The 27,929-nt window shown below is 40.8% G+C and overlaps 1 protein-coding gene and 1 long non-coding RNA gene across 4 annotated transcripts in view; one reads left to right on the forward strand and one right to left on the reverse strand.

The window, feature by feature from the left end:
* Window positions 1-27,929, forward strand: part of C20H2orf76 (chromosome 20 C2orf76 homolog) — a 47,430-nt gene that overhangs the window by 5,596 nt on the left and 13,905 nt on the right. Inside the window, exons 1-3 of one of the 3 annotated variants that reach the window (XM_048369237.1) lie at window positions 6,172-6,390; window positions 17,737-17,881; window positions 24,464-24,514. In XM_048369237.1, the coding sequence (XP_048225194.1) occupies window positions 17,749-17,881; window positions 24,464-24,514 (184 nt within the window). In that variant the 5' untranslated portion in view covers window positions 6,172-6,390; window positions 17,737-17,748. Of the gene's footprint in view, window positions 1-6,171; window positions 6,391-17,736; window positions 17,882-24,463; window positions 24,515-27,929 lie in introns of those variants that run through there. The other 2 variants (XM_048369235.1, XM_048369236.1) reach the window with 2 other exon arrangements.
* On the reverse strand, window positions 14,182-17,860 carry LOC125368324. The gene is made up of 3 exons (XR_007214219.1): window positions 17,735-17,860; window positions 16,439-16,443; window positions 14,182-14,573 (listed from the first exon to the last, which is right to left on the reverse strand). It is a non-coding gene; the product is annotated as an uncharacterized LOC125368324 (long non-coding RNA).

Here is a 27,929-nt window from a genome sequence, read left to right on the forward strand (position 1 = left end):
GTTCAAACCAATGGGGCCACCCTCTCTTAGGTTTCTATCTTGAACTTCATAAGTAGTGTGTGTTAGGTACTTCATTACAGTGATATAAAGCTAATATACAAATATACTGCAAGCCATATATAATACATGAAAAATCATGTGTCAGACCACAGAACATTTTCTTTTTGTCAGTTATGGGGCTTGAACTCAGGGCCTGGGTGCTGTTCCTGAGCCTCTTTTGTGCTCAAGGCTAGCGTTCTACCACTTGAGCCACAGTGCCACTTCTTTTTTTTTTTTTTTATTGCCAGTCCTGGGGCTTGGGACTCAGGGCCTGAGCACTGTCCCTGGCTTCTTTTTGCTCAAGGTTAGCACTCTACCACTTTAGCCACAGTGCCACTTCCAGTTTTTTCTGTTTATGTGGTACTGAGGAATCAAACCCAGGACTTCTTGCATTCAAGGTAAGCACTCTACCGATAAGCCACATTCCCAGCCCTCACTTGCGGTTTTTTGAGTGGTTAATTGGAGATAAGAGTCTCACATGGACTTTCCTGCCCAGACTGACTTTGAACCATGATCCTCAAATCTCAGCCTGAGTAACTAAGATTACAAGCGTGAGCCTCCAGCTTGGGTTTTTTGTTTTTTTATTTTTTCTCATTTAGACATACTAAGCAATAGTACTTTGTTTCTTTTTATTGGTGATTAGTGTTGAATATTTGGATGAATCATTCCCTCATTGAGGATATTCAGGTTTTTTTTTTTTTCTGTTGTTTTTTCCTATAGTGGGGATTTAACTCAGGGCCTCATTCTTGCAACATAGGTGTGCTATCACTTCAGCTACTCCTACAGCCCCATTTTGTTTTGGTTATTTTTGAGGTAGGTTCTTGCTACCTGGGCTACAGGCTTCAGCCCCTGAGCTATTGCCTATTTAGAATGAAACTGCTGCTAACCACTTATACACAAGATTTTTTGTGAACCTTTGTTTTCATCTTAGAATAAATGACTGGAGTGCTCTGGTAACTTCATGCTCCCTTTTGTAAGAAGCTGCCATATCTTTTCAGAGTGGCTGTATCATTTTGCATTCCCACCAGCATGGATGAGAGCTCCACTGTCACCTCATCCTTACAGACATTAAAAATTACAACTGTATTTTATTTTGTGTAGTGATATCTCTGATTGTGGTTTATTGGGCATTTCCCTGATAACTATCAATAGTGATAACCTAATTCTTCCCACTTACTCTTCTTCAAATATGTCCCAGCAATTCTATTTCTTCTGCTTTTCCGTATATATTTTGTATCAACAAAAAGTCTTGCTGTGTGGGGCTAGGAATATGGCCTAGTGGTAGAGTGTTTGCCTCATATACATGAAATCCTGGGCTCTATTCCTCAGCACCACATATATAGAAAAAGCCAGAAGTGGCGCTGTGGTTCAAGTACTAGCCTTGAGCAAAAAGAATCCAGGGATAGTGCGCCGGCCCTTAGTTCAAGCCCCAAGACTGGCAAAAAAAAAAAAAAAAAAAAAAAGCCTTGCTCAAATTTGATAAGAGTTGTGTTAAGTATATGTATCAGTTTGGATATATACATAATATATATTATATATATAATATATATATATATTTTACTACATTGAGTCTTCCTACCTATGAACACAAAATGTTTCTCCATTCATCTAGTGCTTTGGTTTTCTTCATTGTCATTTGGTAGTTTTTGCATACAAGTCCTGTACATATTTTGTTAGTTATTTCTAAATATTTTCTTTTGAGTGATTGCAACTGAATATCTATATAGAAATAGAACTGCTAGTACATATTAGAAATTAACAAGGGTCGCAAGAAAAAAATATGATACCTGTAATTCCTATCAAAAGCACAGCCAAGCTTTTTTATAGCTACAACACTGCATATCCCTTCATACTCATTTGCCACCTGTGAATTTTCTTCTGGGGAATGTATTTCATGCGTTTGTGTGCATGCGCTGATCCTGAGGCTTGAGTTCAGGGCCTGGGTGCTGTTCCTGAGAGTTTTTGCTCAAAGTTACTGTGTTCTGCTACTTGAGCCACAGCCCCATTTCCAGCTTTTTAAGAAGTTAATTGTATGTAAGAGTTTCATAGATTTTCCTGCCCTGGCTGGCTTTGAAGTATGATCCTCAGATCTCAGACTCCTGATTAGCTAGAATTACAGGTATGAGCCACCGGCACTCAGCCGTTCATGCTTTTTTTTTGCCAGTCCTGGGCTTTGAACTCAGGGCCTGAGTACTGTCCCTGGCTTCTTTTTTTTTTTTTTTTTGGCCAGTCCTGGGCCTTGGACTCAGGGCCTGAGCACTGTCCCTGGCTTCTTCCCGCTCAAGGCTAGCACTCTGCCACTTGAGCCACAGCGCCGCTTCTGGCCGTTTTCTGTATATGTGGTGCTGGGGAATCGAACCTAGGGCCTCGTGTATCCGAGGCAGGCACTCTTGCCACTAGGCTATATCCCCAGCCCCTGTCCCTGGCTTCTTTTTGCTCAAGGCTAGCACTCTGCCACTTGAGCCACAGCACCACTTCTGGCTTTTTCTATAAATGTGGTGCGGGGGAATCGAACCCAGGGCTTCATGTATACGAGGCAAACATTCTTGCCACTAGGCCATATTCCCAGCCGCCATTCATGTTTTTTGACTGTGCTCTCATTGTTTTGTTTTTTAGTTGATTGTTGAGCATGCTTTGTATATTTTAATATATTCCATATTCTAGTTCTTTGTTTGATAGGTTTGCAAATATTTTCTTATAATTTGTAATTGTCCATTAATTCTACCTGAGAGTCTTTCATACAACCTTATTTATTTGTTTATTGCTTGAGACATAGCTTCACTATGTAGCTTATGCTGGCCTGGAATTTATGACTTTTTTTATCTCAGCCTCCCAATAAGTTTAAAATTTTGATGAAATCTAGTATATTTGATTTTCTTTGTATAGATTGCATTTTTAATATCAAAGCTAAGAATTTTGGCTATTCCTGGAACCTGAAAATTTTTTCCTATTGTTTGCAAATGTTTTGTAGCTCTGCATTTTACATTGAACATAATCCATTTTGAGTTAATTTTTATGTAAAGCATATATAGATTAAAAGCCAGGCATGGAGAAGTAGAGCTGTGGCCCTAGTGATAAAGTGCTAGCCTTCAGCTGAAGAGCTCAGGGACAGTGCCCAGGCCCAAAGTTCAAGCCCTACAACCTACCAAAAAAAAAGGCCAGGCATGGTACTATCTGCCTGTAGTCCCAGCTACTTGGGAGGCTGAAACAAAAAGCAGTTGAGTCCAATAGTTTGTAACCAGCCTGGACAATTTAGATAGACCCTTGTTAATTTCTAGTTTGTACTAGCAGTTCTAGTTCTATATAGATAGACCATCCTAAAATCCAACCAAAATGGCTGGGCATTGGTAGCTCACTCCTGTAATCCTTGCTACTCAAGAAGCTGAGATTGAAGGATTGCAGTTTGAAGCCAGCCAGGGCAGGGAACTCCATGAAACTCTTATCTCCAATAAACTAATCAGAAAAAGCCAGAAGTGGTCCTGTGGCTTAAGTGGTAGAGCACTAGACTTGAGCAAAAAAGCTCAGTGACAGCTCCTCGACCCTGAGTTCAAGTCCCACGACTGACACAAAACAACACAAACAAAAGATATAGGTAGAAGTTATTCCCTGCTGCCTCCTGCCAAGTCCAGTTGTTCCAGCACTATTGTGTTGTAAAGGTGTTTTTCCTCTCTTGAAATTGCTTTTGTACCTTGTCAGTAATTCCACTGGAAGGACTTCTTTTTCACCTATATGTCCACCAATACCAGTGATGAGAATGGGAACTATATAAAATAGGTCTTAAAAATCACACTATACCCCATAAATGTGCAGTTATCTTTTCATTAAAATTAAAATGACTCATTTGAATCAGGTACTGGTTGTGCACACCTGCAATCCCTTTCCAGTAGCCCCTTCATAGGAGTAGTGGGGAGATGTGGATGTGCTATGTAATGACCAATGTCTGTGCAACCTTGAGAGAATATCTCTTCAGTCCATCTGAATTGGAAACATTAGAAAATGCATTTTAGGAATTATAGTTCAACCTGGCCCACTTGACACATCACAAAACCATTCTAGGCACATTCTGTCCCTAGTACTTAGGAGTTGACAAAGTGTCAGACTTTCTTGTTTGGTGGTGAGAGCTAATAATTCCTTTTCCTTGGTGCCCAAAGGGATAGGGCATTGTGAAACCACCTGCACAGTGCCAAGAAATTGAACTTGGTGAAAATAAAATTTAATTCTGTTGATGAAGGTGTGACCACAGCATTGAGAGTGTACTTGATGGGTGTCACATTTGCAATGGGTTTTTGTCATAGTTGAGGCCCCTCACTCTTAGGTAATCTAGATCTTAATGTTGGCAGAAGACATAATACTCCTGGGACAGAGATGAGGTTCAGCATGCTCAGTGTGTACAGCATGTTCAACATCATGAATTAACTGTTTGTGTCTCTTCCTCTTGCTTTGAAGTCTCACAGAATCCATGCAGGTAGCCCAGTGGCTACTATAGCATGTGAGTATGTTTACTAATCCAAAGTGTGTGTGTGTGTGTGTGTGTGTGTGTGTGTGTGTGTGTGTGTGTGCCTGGGCAGTGTCCTTTAGCATTATCCCTCAAGGCTGGTGCTCTACCACTGGAGCCATAGCCCTACTTCTGATTTTTTGGTGGTTAATTGGAGATAAGCATCTTGTAGGCTGGCTTTGAACTGAGATCTTCAGATCTTAGCCTTCTGTGTAGCTAGGATTGCAGGTGTGAGCCAGAGTGCTCAGCTCCAAAATCTTTATAAGGATTGTTCCAAACAGTTTTACCCTGGAGGGGGATATTCTCTTTATTTCATTGGACAGTAAACAGACCTGCTCTTGGTTGTGGTGTGAGATATTGTGTCAGGGTATTGCTGGGCTGTGACACTGAAACAGTTCAGAATCTGAGCAGCCAGGACCACTGCTCATAATATATGTGGAAGTAAGTACAAGAGATCCACAGAGACATCTCCCCTAACACACAGTACAGGCATTAACATTCTCACTGATGATTGTAAACCAAGAGAAGTAGAATTTATATTCAGTACACCTCATTTGAGAAGGAAAGTATATGAAATATTCTCTCCCAGTGGCTGTCTCTCTAACACTTAGGACAACTCAGCTTTCCAGAATGATTTCCTGAGGGAGTTACTTGTCTTGAGCAGAGAAAACAAATGGTGGTTTTGTGTGTTTGTCTCAGATGGCAGGTCATGGTGAATGGCAGGTCTGGGAAGCTGCCTGTGTTGATGTTCTCTAGGTAGGAACAGTGATTGTGATCATGATGCAACTTGAGAGAAGGCTAGCTGGTAAGATCATCATGCAATAAAGGAGTGATAGCATGGAGAAGAATATAGTTGTTGGACCTAGCTCTTTTTATTTATTTGATTTTTTTTTTGTTTGCTGGTCCTTGGGCTTGAACTCAGAGTCTGAGTGCTATCCCTGAGCTCTTGTTCAAGGCTAGTGCTTTGCCACTTGAGCTATATCTCCACTTCTTGCTTTTTTAGTAGTTAATTGGAGATAAGAGTCCTAAGGACTTTCCTGCCTGGGCTAGTTTCAAACCCTGATTCTCGAATCTCAGCCTCCTGAATAGCTAGGATTAATAGCCTGAGCCACCTGCACCTGGCAGGCTCTAGCTCTTATTTATTTTGAAAGTGCTGTGCTACTTAAGGACCTAGGTGGAAGATTTTATTTTTTAAGTTATCTAAAAAGGATTGAGTGAGAGGTTGAGATCTAAGGATCTTGGTTCAAAGCCAGTCTGGGAAAGAAAAGTCTGTGAGAGTCTTTATCTCCAATTAACCACCACAAAGCTGGAAGTGGAGTTGTTGCTCAAGTAGTAGAGTGTCAGCCTTGAGTGAAAAGGCAACAAGACTATGAGGTTCTGAGTTCTAGGAGGCAAGCACTCTTGCCACTAGGCCATATCCCCAGCCCGAGGTTCTGAGTTCTAGTACCATCACAGGAGAAATATAAATAAATACGTAAAATTCAAATGAGGTTGAACATTTTAAACACATTCACAAATTTATAGGTTGGAAATATCATTCTTAATAACTTTACATCAATGAAATTTGACTGAACTGAGTTTTCTAGAAAAATGAACTTTATATCAATGAAATTTGACTCAACTGATTTTTCAAGAAAAGTGAGCCTTGAGTAGTGTCATGTAAGTGAACTAAAGAAAACGACAAGGAAATGTGCAAATGTTTACTTGATTCTCACATAGTTCTTGTTTATTACAAATATGTTTACTTTTTATTTCAGTTTTTGGGTCTTTTGAGACAGAGTCTTCCTGTGTAGCTCATACTACTCTTGAACATACGATCCTCTTGCCTCAGCTTCTGGAATGCTAGAATTACACAGGTGACCCACCATGCCAGACTTGGTGTCCTACTTTAAACATTAGGTTTTGAAAAACTGAAAGCAAATTCTTGTTATCTTTTTTCTTTACACCATAATGACCAACTTTGGAATTTTCATTGTTGCCAATAATAATTTTTAGAACAAAATTCTATTCCCCATTGAAGAATGAAAAAGGAAATTTATGCTTTTGAGGTAGACTTGGATAGATTAAAATTGAATCAACACTTTCCTTTCAATCATAGTCTTAAATGTGAATTGATTATAATTTGTCGTTCTTTTGAACTTTAAACTGGAATCTTGTCTTGACTTATTTGCTAAGTTCTTTTTAAAAGGTTAACATGGCCGAACACTAGCTACCCAGGAGGCTGAAATCTGAGGAGTGTGGTTCAAAGCCAACTGAGGCAGGAAAGTCTATGAAACTCTTATCTCCAATTAACCACTGACAAAGCTGGCAGTGGTGTTGTGGCTTAAGTGGTAGAGCACTAGCATTAAGTGAAAAGTAGCTCAGGGACAGCACCCAGGCCCTGAGTTCAAGCCTCAGAACAGGCAAAAAAAAAAAAAAAAAGAATAAAAAGTGAACATGGATCATTCATATGCTACTAGTACACTAGGGTGCTATTTTAAGAAGGGTAATAAAAGAATGTATGTCCCCGTCCCATCCTTAAATTTTTTTTTTCCTTCTTTTGGTAAGACGTTATGTTTGAGTGTGTATTGGTTGCTTTCCTCCTTGCTGTGACAGAATACCAGATGTAACGCCTGGTTTTGGCTCGTTGTTTCAGAGGGATAGTCCGTGGTTCTGCTTGGACAGAACATCTTGGTGATGGGAGTGGGCAGTGCAGGAGCGCTGAAGGAAGCAGAGAGGAGGAGACCAGAGACCAAGGGTAACTTGGTAACCTTCAGTGGTCCATCCCCAGTGACCCAGTTCCTCCTGCTCCACCCAATATGCCAAAGTTTACAAAACCTCCCAAATGATACTACCAGTTGGAGGTCAAGTGTACAACATATGAGCCTGTTGGGGACATTTTATATTAAGTCATAACAGAATCATACTTATATAACTTAAGGATTATTTCTTCCAAATCATTAAGGCACAATTTCAGAGTCATTTGCATATTGTGATTTTTCTTGTTTTTGTAAGAAAAGATCTCATGACTAGACTGCATTGAGCCTTCGACCTTGCTTGTGCTTCCCCAGTGGTAGAATTCCAGATGTCCCCCACCACACCTGGCTTATTTCTTTCTTTCTTTTTTTTTTTTTTTTCAGGTGAGGTGTTGGCTCTGTTGCCTGATCTGGCATTCAACTCCTGGGCTCAAACTATTCTCCTACCTCAGCTTCCCAAGGGGCTGGAATTCCAGCTGTGTACCACCAGACTCATGACTCTTTAACCTTTTATATGTGGACATCTTTGTTGTTACCTTACCTAAAAGGACAAAAAACGATAAAAAAATTTTATTTTAAAAGAAAAGCAGTAGACTTTTTGACCTATAATACTATATTTCTAAATATAGGGGAAGACTAAATATTTAGGGTAAGGAATATATATATATGCACATACATATATATGTACATACATACATATATGTTTGTGTGTGTACTTAATGTATAGTAATGACTTTCTATTACTACTTATGTAAGTATATTATCATGTTAGCTGCCTCTCTGCTAGAGTGCTTTTCCTACCCAAAAGTTCAGATACTGAGCTTACCTTGGATTCCATTTTCTTTGACAAAGGTCATTTGTATGCTTCAAATACTGGAAGGCTGTGCCAAGCATGGTGGTGTTTGGTTATAGTCCCAGCTACTAGGGAGGCTGAGATAGGTGGATCACTTGAGTCCAGGCAAGTCTGGGCAGCAGTGTCAAAAAACCAAGCAAGATGACGATTTACCATCTCATTTGAATTCTTGTACTGTAAACAAGTGTTCAGTTTATAGTTTAGTTAGTATGTGCTGGTGTTTGGCTGTACACAATGCCCCCTGGTGCAGGGCATAGGTGCTGTGGAATGTTCTGAATTCAAGAAGGCTGCAGTATGCCTTACAGAGAAAATATGTATTATTCAGCCTGGCTCACATGTGAGTTACAGTGCTGTTGGCTGTGAATTCAATATTAATGGACCACAATATATGTCATATAGAGTCAATTCAATAGAAACATGAATGAAGTGAGGTTATATATTGGTTGACTGGCAAAGCTGTTGTGTCCAGAGGTTCCCAGGAACCTAACTCAGCATTTTCCTTAGGAGCAATGGTTTAAGATTTGCCAATTGACTGTGCCGCCAATGTTATTAGAACATCACTATTGCAGATGAACAGAATTAACTGTAGTGACATGTTCTTGTTTTGTTTTTGCGCTGATAGAGATCAACCTTAATCAGATATGGTGTTAACATACATGTTCTATGATTATTATAATGTCAGGCTCTGAGGTTTGACCTGTTGTGCTGGATTTTTGCCCCATGAGGCAGTCTTGCTGCTTTATATCTGGAAACCTAGCCAGCTTGGGAAGGGTGCAGCCAGGAGCATTAGGGAGCCTGGTAACAGCTTGTTGTGGCTTTCTTTAGTTGCTCAATTCTACTCCACAGCATGGAGGCTGAAGGGCCATTTCAGCCATTTTCAAGTCAAACCATGCAGGGTTCTTCACCATGTGGAGTCTGGGCCAGAAAAGAAGTCTGCAATTCCCAGAGAGAGCCAGGAGGGGTGCCAGGATGTGTGGACACACTGTTGCCATGGTCCAAAGGTCAGGTGCTGCCAGCTCTGTCTGAAAGGTTCCTGCTGAACGGGTTTTTTAGGTGGGGAAGTTTAAAGACCTTCCTAACCCCTAGGCACTCTTACTTTTCAGAGCCCTACCCTGTCTCAGAAGTACTAAGATACACCCAGATCTCACATTAAGTTGGATCTGTATGTAGTTATGAAAAACTTTAGTTGCGTCTAAATGCTAGTTTCTGGATATTTAAATACAAATTTTGGTTTTAACCAAGTTTTTAAAATTCTGAAACAAGGTTTTCCTCCAAGTCTCAAACATTCTTTGTCTCTTTCTCTCTCTTTTGTTTGTTTGTTTGTTTGTTTTGTGGGGTGCTGAGGATAGAATCCCCAGCGTTGCACATGCCAGGCTGGTATACTACATGTGAGCTACACTCAGCATTGAAAACTTTGCTGGGACCCGTGTCCCACATGCAGGATTCCTGTGTCCACAGGTCCTTGGGCAGATGGAGGACCCTGATATCCCTCAGCCCTTTGGTGGCTCAGTACATACAAATGTTCTGTAGACATCTGTAGGGCCTCTGATAGGCAGTGTGCAGCTCAAGTTGTGGGATATAGCAAAGTATATCTAGCCCTTTTCAAGAAGCCAGTGGACAGAAGCTAGACCTAAAATACAAGGGAACATGATAAATTATACAGGATTGTAGGCCTTCACACACAGAAAGGTCAAAGGAGAATACCAGAGGAGAGGAACATAGAGGCGGCAATGCCTATGTGCATCTGATCATATATAATAAGTATTATTATACTTATTGAAACAAACTCCAGGAAATAGAAACAGGAAGTTTTTTTTCTTTGTTGCTGTTTTTGTTTTCTTTTTGTCTTGTCTGGTCTGTTCATTTATTTTTCTTTGAGAGTTTAAGGGGAGGCACAGAAATGGAGGGACAGAAGGTGAAGAAATGCAGCAGTGGCACTCACTAGACATAATGTTGAAATGAACTACACAACTTTTGGGCGGGGATGGGAGGGAAAAACTGGTAGAGATTGAGGAAGACTTATGTAATTGTAACCCTTTTGTATATTTCCTTTATAATAACAGTAATAATAAAGAAGCCAGTGGATTCTATACCTTCAACAGGTGACCACGTTAAGGAAGCAGGGAGAAGCTAAAGCTCAGGATGGAGGAGGAGAAACTGACTTTGAAGGTGTCCAGCAGGAGGTGGTTCCTGGCCCTGATCTTGAAGGGCATTGAAAGGTGAATTAGGAGGCATGGAAGGGTTTTGGAGAGAAGCCTGTACTAGGAAGGTGTGGCACAAGCTTGGTGCCAGCATAGGGTGACACACAAGGCAGGTGGAGCCAGGGCTGAGTGTGGAAAGCCAACATAGACAAGTTCAGACTCCTGTGCATGTGACCTGCTTCTGGTGGCCCTGATTGCGAAATGATTTTTGGACTTACTACTATCCCTTACTACATAGTAAAGTGTAACTATCTGGTGCTGGAGTTTGAACCCAGAACTATATCCACGCTAAGTATGTGCTCTATACCCTGAATCCAGGTCTCCACTTCCACCCTAGGCCCTCCTCCACTCCACCTAGCCACTCTAAGGCTTGACTTCTAACATATGAATCATTGGGGGACACACACCACATCAAAAGCACAGCAGTATCCTTAAGTACATAGACCATCTTTTAATGCAGGCAAGGTATTTTATTTTTTGGTGTATAACAATGTATTTAACTGCTTCATTTATATGGATTCCAGTTTTGGTAACTTAGAAAAATCTCAAAGAAAGAAAATATTCCTTGGATTTAGAGCTGAGGATTATTATTATTATTATATCCAAGCACATGCAAAAATAGAATCATACAATATTTTATATATACTCAACTCCAGTGGCTCACAGTGTTCTACCAATCTTCGTTTTCTTTTTTTTTTTTTTTTTCAATCTTGGGGATTGAGCCCAGAGCCTCTTACCTACTAGACCAGTACTCTTTCACTGAGCTGTGAGCATTGGCCCAGTTCTTTTTTCTGGCCTACATTTCCATCGTTGTTTTTCTGACATGGTATTTGAATATAAATACCAGTATGTCATTTTGTCTATAAATCCCTTTGTCTTTTAAGATAAGTATTTCAAGGAATAACCATAATTCCAAATATACAAAATTAGCATTCATTAGTAATACCTAATTTTTTTTTTTTTTCAAGTCCTGGTCCTTGGACTCAGGGCCTGACCACTGTCCCTGGCCTCTTTTTGCTCAAGGCTAGCACTCTGCCACTTGAGCCACAGCGCCACTTCTGGCCATTTTCTATATATGTGGTGCTGGGGAATCGAACCCAGGGCTTCATGTATACGAGGCAAGCACTCTTGCCACTAGGCTGTATCCCCAGCCCAATACCTAATATTTTTAAATTAGGGTCCATACAAGTTCTAAATGTGGTACTGGTGGTTACATCTGTTTGAAGTCTCTTTTCATTTAAGCCCTACCTCCAGAAATTTCTTATGTAATTCGTTTGTAGAAGAAACCAGTTCACTGCTCTAGTAAGTACATCTGAGCCTTCTTATGGTGTCCCTTATACACCGGGAGCTCTGGGCTTTGATCACTCATTTAGACTATCTCTACCTGATAGTTTCTATCTCTTAATCTGATAGTTTAGCACCCCATTGTTTGATGTATTGCTTATATCCATAGGTTTCACACACAGTTGTGAAGTGGTGACATTTTGCTTGGATAGAGCTCACTCTAACAACCGGGAAATTCCATGGGTGCAGTATCACTAATTTTCTATACCTGTGGTGTGTGTGTTGTGTGTGTGTGTGTGTGTATGTGTGTGTATGTTTTATCACATGTGGAGACAAATGTGAGCAACACCAGATTTCCAGTGCAAGGATCCCTGACACTCTTTTATGCAGCTACGTCTGTTCTTCCTTTTGTGGGCTGTGGTGGTACCTATCTGTTCTCTATTTCTGTAGTTTTCCTATATCAGTTTGTGACCTTTTGTGATTCGCTGTCTTTGACTCTCCTAATCCCCTTGTAATCCTTCCAATGGTTTCGTGTGTCAATAATTTTTTTTCTTATTATGATTTCTAACCAGTTATCTATTGAAGAACATATGGATTGACTTCTGTGTGAGGGTGTTACTCTTGCCTGTATTACAAGTTTTTGTGTATATGTGTTTGTGCCAATGTAAGCTTCATTTCTCTAATAAATTCCAGAGAACACAATTGTTTAGGTTTAGATTTGTAAGAAATTGCTGTATTTTTTCCCACATTGGCTACATCATTGTATATTCCCAGCAGCAACACCTGAGACATCTAATTTCACCAAAATTTGCTATTATCGCTGCTTTGGTTGAGCCATTCTGATAGCTTTGCAGATTATAATTTTTAAATTTTATCATTCTCTCTTATAGATTTTTTTTTTTCCAGAGCTGAGGACCAAACTCAGGGTCTTGCACTCGCCAGGCAGGTGCTCTTCCGCTGAGCTAAATCCCCAGCCCCAAAATTTTATCATTCTCTCAGTACTTTTAAAGTACTTCTTTTGTAAAGAAGAATTTTTTCTCCACTAGTTACTTGAGAACCCTGAAATAAATCTGTGCAAGAGAGGATAAAATGCTTGGTTCTTATATTTCTACACACACCTCAAAAAGACAACTAAGGATAAAAGTTAGTGCCTTGCTAGCTTCTACAGTGACTAGTTAGTTTTCTCTTAAAAATATTATAGAACTGGGCACTAGTGGTTCACGGCTATACTCTAGCTACTCAGGAGGCTAAGATCTAAGGATTGCTGTGATTCAAAGCCAGCCTGGGCAGGAAAGTCCATGAGACTCTTATCTCCAAAAAATTACACAGAAAAGCCAGAAGTGACACTGTAGCTCAAGTGGTAGAGTGCTAGCCTTGAGTAAAAAGAAGCTCACAATCAGTGAACAGGCCCAGAGTTCAAGCCCCAGGACTGGCCAAAAATTAAAAAAATATATATATGGCTGGGTGCTAGTGACTTATGCCTGAAGTCATCACTTTTTTAGGAGGCTGAGATTTGAGGATTGTGATTAAAAGTCAGCCTGGGCAGAAAAGTCCCTAAGACTCTTGTTTCCAATTAACCACCAAAAAGCTGGAAGTGGAGATATGGTTCAAGTGGTAGAATGCCAGCTTTGAGGGAGAAAGTTAAGGGACAGCATCCAGAACTTGAGTTTAAGCCCTAGACTCAATACACAAAGATATCATTATGAATTCATGGATTTATTTGGTATGGTTATCTTCTGAGGATGAATCATTAGAAGCAAAATGAACCTATGAAAGGGCTAATAATTTTAAAGTTTTGACAGAGTACCTTTTTCACCTACAGAAAGACTCATGTTTTTATCAGTAGTGGATACAAATATTTATCCATATCCTTATTGACACTGATTTGTCTACTATTATTTATTATTTTGTACCAGTCCTGAGGCTTGAACTCAGGGCCTGGGTGCTATCCCTGAGCTTCTTTTGCTCAAAGCTAACACTCTACCATTTGAACCACATCTCCACCTCTAGCTTTTTTTTTTTTTTGCAAGGGGTGTATGTGTCAGTCTTGGGGCTTGGGCACTGTCCCTGAGCTTTTTACCCTTAACGCTACCATGCTTCCACTTTGAGCTACAGAAAATTTCCAGTTTTCTGGTGGTTAATTGGAGATAAGAGTCTCAGACTTTTTTGTTCAGGCTGGCTTTGAACTGTGACCCTCAGCACTCAGCTTTTGTAGTAACTAAGATTACAGGTATGAGCTACCCGTACCCTTGCATCCACTACCTCTGGCTTTTTTGGTGTCTAATTGGTGATTAGAGTCTCACAAATGAACTTGTCTGCCTGGGCTTTCTTCAAACATGATCTTCAAACTCAGTTTCTTGAGTTGCTAGGAAATTAGACATGAGCCACTGGTGCCAGCACCCCCCCCCCCTCCTTTTTAAGACCATTTTATTGATATCCCTTTGTATTCTTTCCCCTCCCTCCTTCCCCTCCTCCTCCCTTCCTTCTTTAGCTTCCTTGCTTCCTTTCTTTTTGAGATAGTTATTTTGCTTCATAGCCCAAGCTGGCCTTCAACTCAAGATCTTCTTGCCTCAGTCTCCTGACATCTGGAAATATAAGTGTGTGCCACCGTAATTTTAGGTTTTACAATTTTGAACCCACATGATTGAGAATGTAGTCTAGTCAAACCATCTTTAATATCTTGAAGTATTTTCTTAAATTTCTCCTTGCTCTGATTGTTATATAACTTGCTTTTACTCACTTAATATAGCATTTCTAAAATCAGTCCATGCTAATGTGTTCACTGCTACTGCTTGGGTATTTTGTGGCCTGTGTATGCCATTGTTTGCTTATGTATTCTCATGTCCGTGGATAGTTGTTAGCACATTTGGTAGTTAACAAGCTATGCTGTGTTATTCCTTTCTAGCTCTCTCTTCACACCCACTTCAGTGATTCCCTAGGCCCTGCCTATGAAGGAAATTTCTGGGCTGTTAGGTGTGGTACATTGTACAGCTTTCCTAACTAGTGCCAGACTCACCACAAGTAGTTCTCATTTGGATGTTCCCTGCCCCCTTCTCTGATCAGGCTTTTGTTTCTTTTGTTTGTTTGTTTCTTTCTCTTTTTAAATTCTGTATTCTAGGATTATGGGAGTAATTCACTGATGCCTAGCATAGGCTGTTAGTTTTGTTTTTAGTTTATTTATTGCTATTGTAAAAGTGATGTACAGAGGAGTTACAGTTACATAAGTCAGATGAAGAGCACATTTCTTTTTGAACAGTGTCACCCCTTCCCCTACTCTCCCCATTTTTCCCTCCCATCCCTCCTCTCCTTAAGTTGTATGAAGTGCCAGACTTTGAAGTCAGGCCCCACTTTACCATGTGAACCCCACTTTACCATGTGAACCCCACTTTACCACACGAGCCTGAGATAAGCAGGCCCTGTGAGCAAACCCAGGACAAGCCCATTAGGGCCCAGCCGGTCAAGAACTCTAACCGCTGGGAATGCCTAACTCTGACTGCCCCCAGAGTGCCTCAAACCCTGAGCCAATAAGATTTGTACCTGTGTCCTAATCTTGCTTGCTTGAACACCTGATTGTTGTAACTTTGTTTTTGCCTTTATAAGCCCTGTGTAATCGCAGCTCGAGGCTGCCTCCTAACCTCCGCTGTGTCAGTGGGTAGGAGGAGGCCCGAGTTGCAGCTCACTTAAATAAAGCCTTGCCTTGCTTTTGCATTTTGGAATGTCTGAGTCTTGGTGGTCTTCCTGGTGGTGGTTTCGCGACTTGGCACAACATGTATAGTTCACTTTTTTTGGTTTTTAGGCATTCACACAGAGATCAAAGGATCTAAGATGCAATAGCTATGTGCATCTGCTCATATAAAATAATATTTATCAAAATGGTTGGGCTTTCATTGTTTTACACCCCATTCCCTTGTCAGCACTAGTATCATCACACTTTAATTTGCCATTATTTTGCAATTATTTTGGATTATTTGTAAGGTTGGATATTTTTCTTTTCTTTTCTTTTTTTTTTTTGCAAGACCTGAGGCTTGGACTCGGGGCCTGTGCACTGTCCCTGGCTTCTTTTTGCTCAAGGCTAGCACTCTGCCACTTGAGCCACAGCACCACTTCTGGCCGTTTTCTATATATGTGGTGCTGAGGAATCGAACCTAGGGCTTCATGTATTCGAGGCTAGCACTCTTGCCACTAGGCCATATTCCCAGCCCCAGATTGTATATTTTTCTTTCTTTATTTTTTCCTTTTTTTTCTTTTTGCCAGTCCTGGGGCTTGAACTCAGAGCCTGAGCACTGTCCCTGGCTCCTTTTTGCTCAAGGCTAGCACTACCTCTTGAGCTACAGTGCCCCTTCTGGCTTTTTCTATGTATGTGGTGCTGAGGAATCGAACCCAGGGCTTCATGTTATGAGGCAAGCATTCTACCACTAAGCCACGTTCCCAGCCCTGAATTTTTATTCTTAAAAAAAATTTTTTTTTGGTGCCTTCCTGGGGCTTGAACTTAGGGGCTGGGCGTTGGCCCTGAGTTTCTTTTGCTCAAGGCTAGCACTCTACCACTTGAGCCCAGCTCCCCTTTTGGCTTTATTTTAGGTGGTTAATTGGAGATAAGAGCCTCATGGACCTTCCTGCCTGGGCTGGCTTTGAACTGCAAACCTCATATCTCAGCCTCCTGAGTAGCTAGGATTACAGGAGTGAGCCACCAGCTACCTGCTCTGTTTTTTTTTTTTGTGTGTGTTTGTGAGGGGGTGTTGTTGTTGGTCATGGGGCTTGAACTCGGCCTGTCTCTGAGCTCTTCAGCTCAAGTCTAGTGCTCTATCACTTGAGCCACAGTGCCACTTCCTACCTGCTCTTTTTTTTTTTAATTTTTTTTTTTTTTTTTTTTTTTTTTTAAGATAGGATCACTTTGTAGCTCAGACTGGTTGCTTCTTTGCTACCCTTCTACCTTGGCTTCCAGGTGCTGGGATTATAGGCAAATACCACTGTGCCTGGCTAAACTTTTATTCTTTATTATGTTTATTAGTAACATAGGTCTTTTCCTCCTAATGTTCATGGGTTCTGTGTGCATAGATTTAATCTAATGCTGATTGAAAATAATGAAATCTGTTGAACATGTGCATAGTTATATGTAAATACTATGCTATTTTATGTAACAGACCAGCATCTTCAGATTTGAATGTCCATAGTGCCTGTGTGGGTGGGGGCTGGTGTCCTGGAATTCATCTCTCTAGGATACCAAGGGATGACTGTGCCTTCCTCTCATTGTGTGTTGTGACTAAAAATGACATGCCCAGTTCAAAATAGCAGGGTTTAGCTACTACTATACGGAACTATACTGCACTGTGGCTTTAAAACATGGCTTTGCAGCATCTTGGGGAAGATGCAATTCATGTTAGAAGCATGGTCTTTGGAATGAAATGGATGCCAGAATCCTGGCTCCATAATTTCCCAGCTTTACGTTGAACACTTTCCATAGTCTCTCCAGGCGTCTTGTCTCTGTCTTTCCAGTGAGTTGGGTAAAAACCTCACCTAAGATGATATTAACCACTGGCACACAGATAGGTACAGAGTTTTAGGATGAAATATAATGCTTAGCTTCAATGATGTGAGAGATGGGCAAGGCTGTGGTATTTTGATGGCTCACCCTGATATCTGGCAGAACTTGTGAGGTTATAGTGCTCCTTTTTGGCAGTACTTTCATCTCAGGATCAATTTAGGAGCCTGTTGGCATAGAAAACCCAGAGCCGTGATGTATCCACCATGTGCCCGTGTTTGGCTATTCTATCTCTCACTGCACACACACACACACACACACACACACACACACACACACACACACACACACACACAAAACAAAAAAAAAAACTCTAGTCACTTCTGTTCATCTCTGGGCCCTTGAGTCTTCCACAGGTCAGAACATCTGAGACGCTGATTGTCCTGGATCACAGGGGTGCGGGGGGATGTAACCTTCAGATGCCCTGGTGGGTGCCCTAGAATCTGGCTACCATGTGGGGATTCCGTCACTAATGTTACAACATGGAAGGATGACTGGGGGCCAGAGAACTGGTGTGGAAAGGCAGATGTGCCACCTGTAGATAATTGTGAGCTGATTTCACTGAGGTTGTTCTTGTGTCTTTGCCACAGGAATTGCTTCACATGGCTGCTGAAGGAGTGACCATTACAGTTCGAATCATTCGTTCCTTTGAGCACCGCAATTTCAAATTTTTGGTGTATCATGGAATTAGTTTGGATCAGACTGTAAAGGAATTTATAGTATTTCTAAAGCAAGGTAGGAAATACTAGAGTTACTTTGCTTTATTTGTATTTTGGGGGAAAAAAAATAGCACATGCCTGTAACTCCAGTACTTGGAGGTGAAGGCAGGAAGGTCTTCTGTTTGAGGCCAGCCTGGGCTATATAGAAAGACCCTGTTTTAAAAGTTTTTGGAAAATACGGATCTAGATTGTAAGCCAAGTGCCCAACTGGCTTCTGAGCAGAGCATCAGTCTGCCCTGTGTTTCTCAATGAGTAGTGTTTGTGTCCTCATCAGGGGGATATTACTGTCATGTTTGGCCTTTCAAAAGAAGGAAAATCATATTTGTTTTAATGGGCAGGTTGATTCACCCAGGAGTGGAGCGATTGTGTCTGCAGGCTGAACACACAGTAGGTTTTGGTCAGGGAGTGTGGCAGGAAAATAACAGAAGCTTACATCCAGGAAATCATGAGAGCTGTTGTTAGTCACTGTGGTCACAGAAATGTCAGCTATTCTGATGGGCTGGTTTATTATTTTGAACTAAAAGTACGCAGAATCCAGTCTTCACTTCGATATGTCTGTGACGGGCTCTTTACTTCTGTTTTTCATTGAGGAGTCCCAGTCATCACTATTTGATAAAGCATGTAGTATAAGCTTTTATTATTTCAATTAAAGTGTAATTTATTCTAGTCCAATGTATAGGTGTTAGTATACAGTTCTATGGGGTTGACATGTTTCATTATATCCAACAATATATTATTTTTACTGTGGCATAATTAAGACTCAGAAAAGTAGTAAGGACATGCTGGGTTGATTTTCATGGAGATTTCCCCAAATGCCAACACTTTGCTGTGTTGGTTTCTCTCTCTTTACTCTCCCCTTTCCATTTTCTTTCATCTCCTGTTACCTCCCCAGACCTCCACATTTTTCTTTGCAAACTATTTAGAAATACATTGCTAGCATAACTCCCTTTTACCCTTCAATATTTCAGTGTAGATTTTCTGAAAACAAAGCATTTTCTTTCTCTTTCATAATCACCATATGGTAATCGCCCTCAGGTACTTGGCATCAAGATTTCATTGAGAGCCAGCTGCTGATAGCTCATGCCTGTAACCCTAGCTACTCAGGAGGCTGAGACCTGAGGATCTTAGTTTGAAGCTAGCCTAGGCAGGAAAGTTCATGAAACTTTTATCTCCAAGTATCCAGTAAAAGCTGGAAGTGGAGCTATGGCTCAAGTAATAGAGCTCCAACTGTGGGTAAAAAAGTTAAGGGACAGCGCTTAGGCCCTGAGTTCAAGACCCAGTACTGGCATACGTGTGCATGCACGCGTGTGCGCACACACACAATTTAATTGAGGCTTATTGAGATCTTAATTGTTTCAGTAAGGTCTTTTATAACAAAAATTAAGGCCATATGTGACATCCAGTTCCTTTAATCTGAAATACTTCTGGAGTCTTGTATTTCATCGTAGTAACAGTTTTGCATAGCATGGGCTATTATCTCAGTATTCCTCTATTGACTTTCTGATGGTTTTTCCCAGTTTAGATTTAGGTCTCACCTTTGGGCAGAAGGACTATAGAGGTGATGGTGATGCTTTCCCAGTGTGTCACAGCAGGATGGGCCCTGGCTCTGGCAGTGATGGGCTATCAGGTGAACCCTCCTTGTAGGGAGTGCCCTGCGAACAGCCTGTACCTATCACCAGGGCCCCGTGAACAGCCTGTACCTATCAAACTCCATCCACAGCTCAGCAGTCTGATGAGTCTGGCTGCATCAGTCATAGAGATTTTTTTTTTTAATAGTGATTCATCTAGTTCTAGAATTCCTCTTCTTGGTAATAGCTGATTTTCTACAAGAAGGAAGAACATTCCTTTTCCCAATTATTTCAATACCTTGTTTACAGTGATCTCGCTGCGGGCTCCTTGGTTCTCTGTTTAAAGGAGTATAAGTATTTGCTGTCATTGGGATGCCTCATCTGGCTTCAGTGTTCCTTTAATATGTCCTCATACTTTGAGCACTTACTCTGATGTTGCTGTGTTTTTCTTTCTCTGCTCTATACCTGACATCAGCTGTGTTCAATGGAAGTATGTAAAGACTTGTTTATTTATTTTTGTGTGGCTGGGATTTAAACTAGAGTCTCTCACTTGCTGGGCAAGTGCTCTAATACCGAGCTGCATTTTTCAGCTCTAGCTAACTTTTAAAAATGTAATGAATCTTCATGTTTCAATTCTCATTGGACTTTGTAAAAACTCTTCTCCCTAATGCTTTTAATTCCCTATGTATTTGGGGGTAGTTTTTCTGCCTGTATTCCTTCAGTAAGGAGAATCAAGGTATGTACATCATTGGAGAGGATTAAGATTACAATCTAACAGAGGAAAACCTAAGCAAAGCCTCTGGCTCCACCTGCTTATAGCTGACTTTAAAAATCTCTCACCTGGGCTGGGAATATGGCCTAGTGGCAAGAGTGCTTGCCTCCTACACATGAAGTTCTCAGTTCGATTCCCCAGCACCACATATATGGAAAACGGCCAAAAGGGGCGCTGTGGCTCAGGTGGCAGAGTGCTAGCCTTGAGCGGGAAGAAGCCAGGGATGGTGCTCAGGCCCTGAGTCCAAGGCCCAGGACTGGCAAAAAAAAAAAAAAAAAAAAAAAAAAAAATCTCTCACCTGGCTGGGTACCAGTGGCTTTCAGCTGAGATCTGAGAATCATGGTTCAAAGGCAGCCTGGGCAGGAAAGTCTGTGAGACTTTTGTCTCTAATAAACTACCTAAAAAATTCCCTAAGTGGAGCTGTGGCTCAAGTGGTAGAGTTGCGTCTTGAGCAAAAAGAGCTCAGGGACAGTGCCCAGGCCCTGAGTTCAAGCTCTCTTTCCCCCCAAAAGTCTCTCGGTGGGAAGTTAAGGAGTGGGCAGCACAGTATGCCTCCCCTCCTCCAGCTTTGCTGTAGATGAAACCCTGCGGTGTGGCTTTCTATAACAACAATCACAGGCTGGGAATATGGCCTAGTGGTAAAGTGCTTGCCTCCTATACACGAAGCTCTGGGTTCAATTCCTCAGCACCACATCTATAGAAAAAAGCTGGAAGTGGTGCTGTGGCTCAAGAGGTAGAGTGCTAGCCTTGAGCAAAAAGAAGCCTGGGACAGTGCTCAGGCCTTGAGTCCATGCCCCCAGGACTGGCAACAAAAACAAAACAAATAAACAACAATCACCCAGGTTACTTTCCAGGGATGACCAAGCTGCTTTGTCCAAAGCACTGAGTCTTCACTTGAGCCTGGACAGATATCTTCTAGGTAACAAAAAAATGGAACAAACCTTGGCCACCCTGCCTGCATACTGTGCATCTCTCCTTTGCTCCCTTGACTTTTGGGTCAGATTGTTTCTGCTCAACTCTGCACGTACACGATAGTCACTTCAGGAATGCTTTTCTGGCTCAACTTATCCAACTTCCCTTCCCCTTCTGAGCTGAAGACACCAAGATGGGAGTAACTAAGTTGTGCTCAAGATTTAGCAGGTGTAACCTTGTGATTCCAGGTGCATGAGCCATCAGGTTTCACAAGCTGGTCCTGGTCTCTGTCATGGGACTGCTGGTTATGAATCTGCATTTATCAGTCCTTTCCTAGCCAAGGAACCCTTCTGTCCAGGTTTCCAGGAAACTAGCCTTCTGTCATCTTAGTTTTGCTGGCATTCCCCTATCTTTGCAACTCATCTTCCATTCATCAGTCTCTTTTTGTCAGTGAGTACATAAACTCACTACTAAGAAGTGATTCTGTAAAGGATTTCATATAAAGAACATAATTATTTATAGAATAACATTATTGGCTTACATGTACAGTGTGAAGTTTTTTATTGCTGTTTTCTCTTTCTTTGTGTGCTGGTCCTAGGGAATGAATTTTGGACCTAGGTGCTCTCCCTGAGCTGCTTTTTTTTTTTTTTTTTTTGCACAAGGCTAGCACTGTACCACTTGAGCCACAGCTCTACTTCCAGCTTTTTTGGTGGTTAATTGGAGAGAAAAGTTTTATAGACTTTCCTGTCTGGGCTGGCTTCAAACTACAATTCTCAGATCTCAGCCTCCTGAGCAGCTAAGATTATGAGCCACTAGCACCCAGCTTATTGCTAGTTTCTTAATATGTATGGGGATTGACAGCTCATACTAAGAGATAATGTTATAGGGGAGGGAAAACTTTTTTTCTTCAATCTTCATAAGTTCTTAGTTGAAAGAGAAATCTAGAACAAAAGACAGATTAACAAGGGAAAAGAAAGCAGAGAATCATGAATTGAGTAATTATCAAAATGAAGGCCCTAGATTCTAGCATATCTAGAGTCTTCGGTGAACAATTTTTAGAGTAGTGCCAAGACAGGGGAAGAGAACTTTGAGACTGGGAGCTTGTGGGCAGGCAACAAAGGTTTGGAGAAGCTTATTAGTGTAGCTCCCTCTGGTGCCATCTGCTGGCTGAGAAGGAAAAATTGATTTCAGCCATTAACCTTTACTCTCCTAATGAAGAGGGGAGAAGGGGTCCTTTGTCTTTGTGTTCTGTGGGCTGCTTTTAAAGATCTTTTGGCATTTGCTTTTAGCTCCAAATCTTAAGCCAAAGAGGCACACATAGAGATGGCATATTCTGGTCTCCCAGTGCCGCAGTGTCCTGCTTTTGAAAAGTTGCTACCCAAAGCATATTCAAGTTTTAAAGCAAAAACAAATTCCTACATGTTAATTTTAATTTTTTTCTGGTTGTGGTGTTTCTTGGTGTTGATGCAGCGAGTGCTAGGAAGTTCTTGGTTAAGGCACAGTATGTTCCTCCTGAAGTCCTTGAGAATAAGATGTAATATTCAAGCTGCAATAAGGTCGGGGAAGTTGTAGTCTTTCCAGGGTCTCTACATTCTTTTCCTCCCAAGTACTACAGGATCATTGAGGGAAACAATGGATTACACCCCTATTTCAAAGCAGGGGTTCCCATCACCCCCAGGTAGCCAGGCCTGCCTGCTAAGGCCTTTCAGCTGCTGTAGGGTAGTGCAACCACTGCCTGTTTCTATTGGGCTTGGTGGAGGGCATTCCACTGCTACAAAAAGGGTGAGCTTTGGGTGGGTGGGGGGGTGTAAAACACACTTTTGAGCTGTGAGTTCTGTGTCCAAGCCTGCCTTTGTCATCTAACTTGTAGTCCTGTAGAACTCAGAAGAGTTGGTGAGCCACGACCTTTCTAAGAGTTGTGTACATCACAAAGACCAAATGGTTTGATAGTAAGTCTTGGGTCTTGGGCATTGGGCGTTGTCCCTGAGCTTTGGTGCTCAGGGCTAGTGCTCTTTCATTTTGAGCCACAGCACCATTGTCCCTTTTAGGTGGTTAATTGGAGAGAAGTGCCTCAACAACTTTCCTGTGTGGGCTGGCTTTGAACCCAGATCCTCAGCTATCAGCCTTCTGAGTAGCTAGGATTACAGACATGAACCACTGTCACCCAGCTAAGTGAGGAGTTTTTGAGATAGTGATGAAAATGACTGCTGCTATCGCTGTGTCTGAGGTACTGTACCCAAGAATTCTGCCTAGATGGTTTCATTGCAGCCTCCTGCCTCACCATCACCCTCACTGTTCAGGGAAAGGATGCAGGAGGCTGAAAAACCTGCCCAATAAAAAGCAGCACTATAAACCAACCGAGACCTATGAAAGATATCTTCTCTCTCTTTTAGTTATATTTATGCACATATATATATATATAATTTGTCCTATTTCATCAAGCAATGTCAGTGAAGAATAGATTTTTCTGAACATTTGTAATCGAAGTTGCAATATCCATGTATATGTGTTATCACACCTCCCCTCTCCCCTCCCCCCCCCCACATAAAGTCTTTGTGATGATACCTGTCATGGAATGGTAGGTCAAGAAGCATAGCCATACAATTTTGATATGTTACTAAATTATCCTCTGTAGGAGTTCTATCAGATGTTATTATTTGCACTGCATATTGGTATTTGGAATCTATTTTTAAAAAGAACACTTCCTCTTTTTTTTTGGTTGGTTGTGGGTCTTGACCTCTGGGCCTGGGCTCTGTCCTTGAGCTCTTCACTTCAAGGCTAGTGCTCTACTGCTTTGAGCCACAGCGCCACTTCTGGTTTTCTCATGGACTTTCCTTCTCTGGCTGGCTTTGAACCACAATCCTCAGATCTCAGCTTCCTGAGTAGCTAGGATTACAGGCATGAGCCACTGGCACCCAGCAACACTTATTCTTTGTATTGTTCTTTGTGAAGATTTGGGCAGGGCCTCTGAAGTTTGGTAAGAGTAATAACATTTTTCTAGATTACTGGTTCTTAGGTTCCCAGAGTCATATGTAAACATCAATTATATAGAAAATAAATAATGACCTATACATGTGTATTATAGATTTCAAGTATATGCAGGTACTGTGTTTAATGAAGTACTGATTCTGTTAATACTGTTGCTGAATTCTCAGTGCAGTTAATAACAGCTTGATTGATGTCTGATGGCTCCATTGTTTGAGATGCCCATGGATTTCAATGCCATGTTAGCTTCATTTGTCTCCTGTAAATGTACTCCACTTAGCCTGTGGACAGAAGAGGGCAGGGCCAAAGACTGTGCATTCTGTTCTGGTGTTTTATACTAAAAATTATCTTTCTTTTGTAGATATTCCTTTGAGGACCAACTTGCCACCACCCTTCAGAAATTACAAATATGGTAATTATTTTTTCTTATTCTCTGAAATGTGTGCTATCATAATTTTGCACTTGCTTTTTATAGATGTGAATTTGAATTTAGTTGACAAAAGTTAATTTTCTGTAAATCAGAGTGAGTTTGGAGGCACTGGGGGGTAAAGCTCAGCCATAGAATACATACTTAGTATGTGCAGGCCCTGAGTTCAATCCCTGGCTCCAAAACTAAGTAAGTAAATAACCCATTTGGAAGGTTATGGAGTGTAAGAATCTAGTATGTTGTTAAAGTCAGTTGTAATTGTTTAAGGATGCAGTATGTTTGTGAGGAACAACATGTTTGGCAAAACAGTTTTGAAAATAAGCTTTTTACCAGATTATCAGAGAAGAATAAATGATGGAGGACTAAGAATGAAAAGAACAGATTTTGTAATTTACATGCAAATAACTTGAACAGGTTAGGTTTATATGTTGCATGTTGCAATGATGATTTAAAAATATCCTAAGAAGTCCAGAGGCAGGACGTTATGAACTGGAATAAAGCCAGAAGTGTTACTACCCTCCAGCATATTGATGTTCAGCAAACCAGAATTAGAGAGTTGACTTGAAAATTAGGATGCACCTAGTGAATATTTCCATTAATAAGTGCAGACACTTTAAAAGTATGCATTTTTATTACCTTAGATCGTATTTTCAGAGTGACTTTTTCTGCTGTTCCAGTTCCATGGGGCAACTGATGACCTAGAGTCCTTTGAAATCGCAGGCTTCTCCGTGTGTCTGCATTTTAATACCCAGAGACTTAATTATGAGGTCATAACGGGTAGTCAAGCAGAATTGAAAGCACTGAGTGGAAAGTACTTTTGATTTATTGGGCCTAAAGCATTTACATACTCAATATTGTGTCAGAGGAAATGGAATGAAAGTATGATTAAGGTAAACATGCAACTTCTCAATTGTGGCATTCTTAGCTTTTGAAGAATAGCGCCTTGAAATAGAACCTTCATCTTGATTCATCTTTCAAATGCCACTTCAAATTAGAAGAGTTACATATTGTTTCCCTTTTGTATGGTGCCTCTGTCTCTATAAGACTTATGTTCCACATAAGTAATTTCTAAAGATCAATTTAAAAATAATGAGAGCATCAGACTATCAGAGTTGAGTTAAATAATGCCCCCTTTCAATAATTCCATCTGATTGACACCCTTTCCTGTGTATTCAGATGAACTGGGGATAAATTGCAGAACCACTGGAGTCTTAATAGACTTCAAGAGGTTATTTGTCGGGGATTGGTGAGTTAACTTTGTGTGGAGCAGGAAGGGCTGCAGTGTTACTTTGTCACCTGCCATTGTCATCCAGCCTTGTTGCATGGCTTGTGGAAACAGAACATGGCTCTGAGTGTTGGGAGTAAGTAGGGTGCAGAGTCAGATCCCAGTGTTTTGGGTTACTCTTCTGTGCTCTTGGGCACACGCTGGCTCTCTTGACCACCATTGTCTGAGATTTCCCTGAGTCCTCTTCCCATTTAATTGATATCTTCTTCTGTTACTGATTTAAAACCACTTATGCAACTTATTTTTAAGTCCTGATTGTGTAGCCATCAAGTACTTGGGCATTCATGTCCCATGCTCATATGCGAATTCCTATTTTATAAGGCTCTATAAAATCAAACCATTCACGTGCCAACATATTAAATGTTCCACAAGTACAGGATGCTATTTTTATAAGGTTCCTTTCCTCAAGGGTGTTTTATTAAGGAAATTGTTGTTTTATTAGTAAAGAGCTTATTTTAAAAAAAAGAAGTCAAAATAAGCAAAGGAGAGTATACAATCACAAAAGACAGATGAATACAACTCCTTCTGCTAGCTTATCATTTTTCTCTGCTGTTTCCTCTTCCTGAGTTTCACCAATTTGTGTTGGAGAGAATGATCTGGTGAAATTTCTTTTCAGAGTATTTCTTTGTCAAAAGTAAAATAACATAGTCTTGTTGTGGACTTGACAACTCTCTCAAAATAAAATTATTTCTCATTAAAAGGCTAATTACAGGGGCTGGGGATATAGCCTAGTGGCAAGAGTGCCTGCCTCGGATACACGAGGCCCTAGGTTCGATTCCCCAGCACCACATATACAGAAAACGGCCAGAAGCGGCGCTGTGGCTCAAGTGGCAGAGTGCTAGCCTTGAGCGGGAAGAAGCCAGGGACAGTGCTCAGGCCCTGAGTCCAAGGCCCAGGACTGGCAAAAAAAAAACCCAAAAAACAAAAAAGGCTAATTACAAAATATATAGGCTATGGTAAATACGTAAAAAAATCAAAGTACATTTTTCAGGTTGATTTTAACAGACTTTGAGCTCCTTTTGTTAAAAAATGTTGATTTCTCTAACCTGACTCAAATAATAAATGGAAACATACTTGTAGTGAGACAAGTGTAATGGTTACTCAGAATAATAGATAATCCAAAGGTCACATTTGTTTACTTTATTCCTTCAGTGTACATTAGGTTTTAACACTTGTGGCATATTTATATTCCTAAGAAGCATATTTTTCTTCTATTTATTAACAATATATAGCTCTCATTGTGAGGTTGCTGACCTTGTATTGAAAATTGCAATAGAAAGCACTTGAAAAAGAATGAAAGAGGATAAATTCAGTGGAGGAATATGGTCTAAATGTGTGAAAATAGAACAATGAAACATGTTGGAATTATTTTAATGAGGGGAGAGGGAGAAAGGGACAGAAATGGGAGGGATAAGTTTGATTGGAATGCATTGTAAATGTATAGAAATGTCACAGTCAACTGCCCCCTCCCCCATAACTAATGTACACTACTAAAAAAAAAAAAGGAAAAGAAAACACTTGTAGTGTATAGTTGCAGGTTGACTGCTTAAATCTTGGGTAATTGAGAATGCCAGTTCTTTGCTGGGAGATGTATACCCTATTCTTGGGGTATTATGGCAACACCATCAAATTGAGGTCTGTTTTTTAAATGGCTCATTTCCTATCACCATTGGAATTCCTTGTGACAGCATGAGCAATAGGAATGAATTGCACTTTCCAGACTACTGAGATGTAATAATATGCTGTACTCACAATAGAATAATGGAATGGTTAAATAAAACTGAGTAGGGAACTGGAAACTTTGAGAATTTAAGCTGGTTGAATGGCTATATCTACTGTATAATTAGAGACTGATGGTTGCAGTTAGAATTTCACACAAGGGTGAAAAAATTGCCTATTGTAAAAGCACAGTACCCCTGACTTCAGTGTAAGCAGATTAAGGACTGAGGCTGAGGTTGGACGGACTCCGCCTGCACAGTGTGTGAAAGCCAGGAGCTGGAAGCAGATCCTGTGCTCTTGAAGCAGCAGCTATGTGATGGCAGTCATTCCAGACAATGCTTGACTTCTGACAGTGTTACACAATGCGGTGTCTGTCCTGAGAGTGCTTGTGTTTTA

The sequence above is a fragment of the Perognathus longimembris genome, chromosome 20, assembly GCF_023159225.1.
Source record: "Perognathus longimembris pacificus isolate PPM17 chromosome 20, ASM2315922v1, whole genome shotgun sequence".
NCBI classification, from domain to species: Eukaryota; Metazoa; Chordata; class Mammalia; order Rodentia; family Heteromyidae; genus Perognathus; species Perognathus longimembris.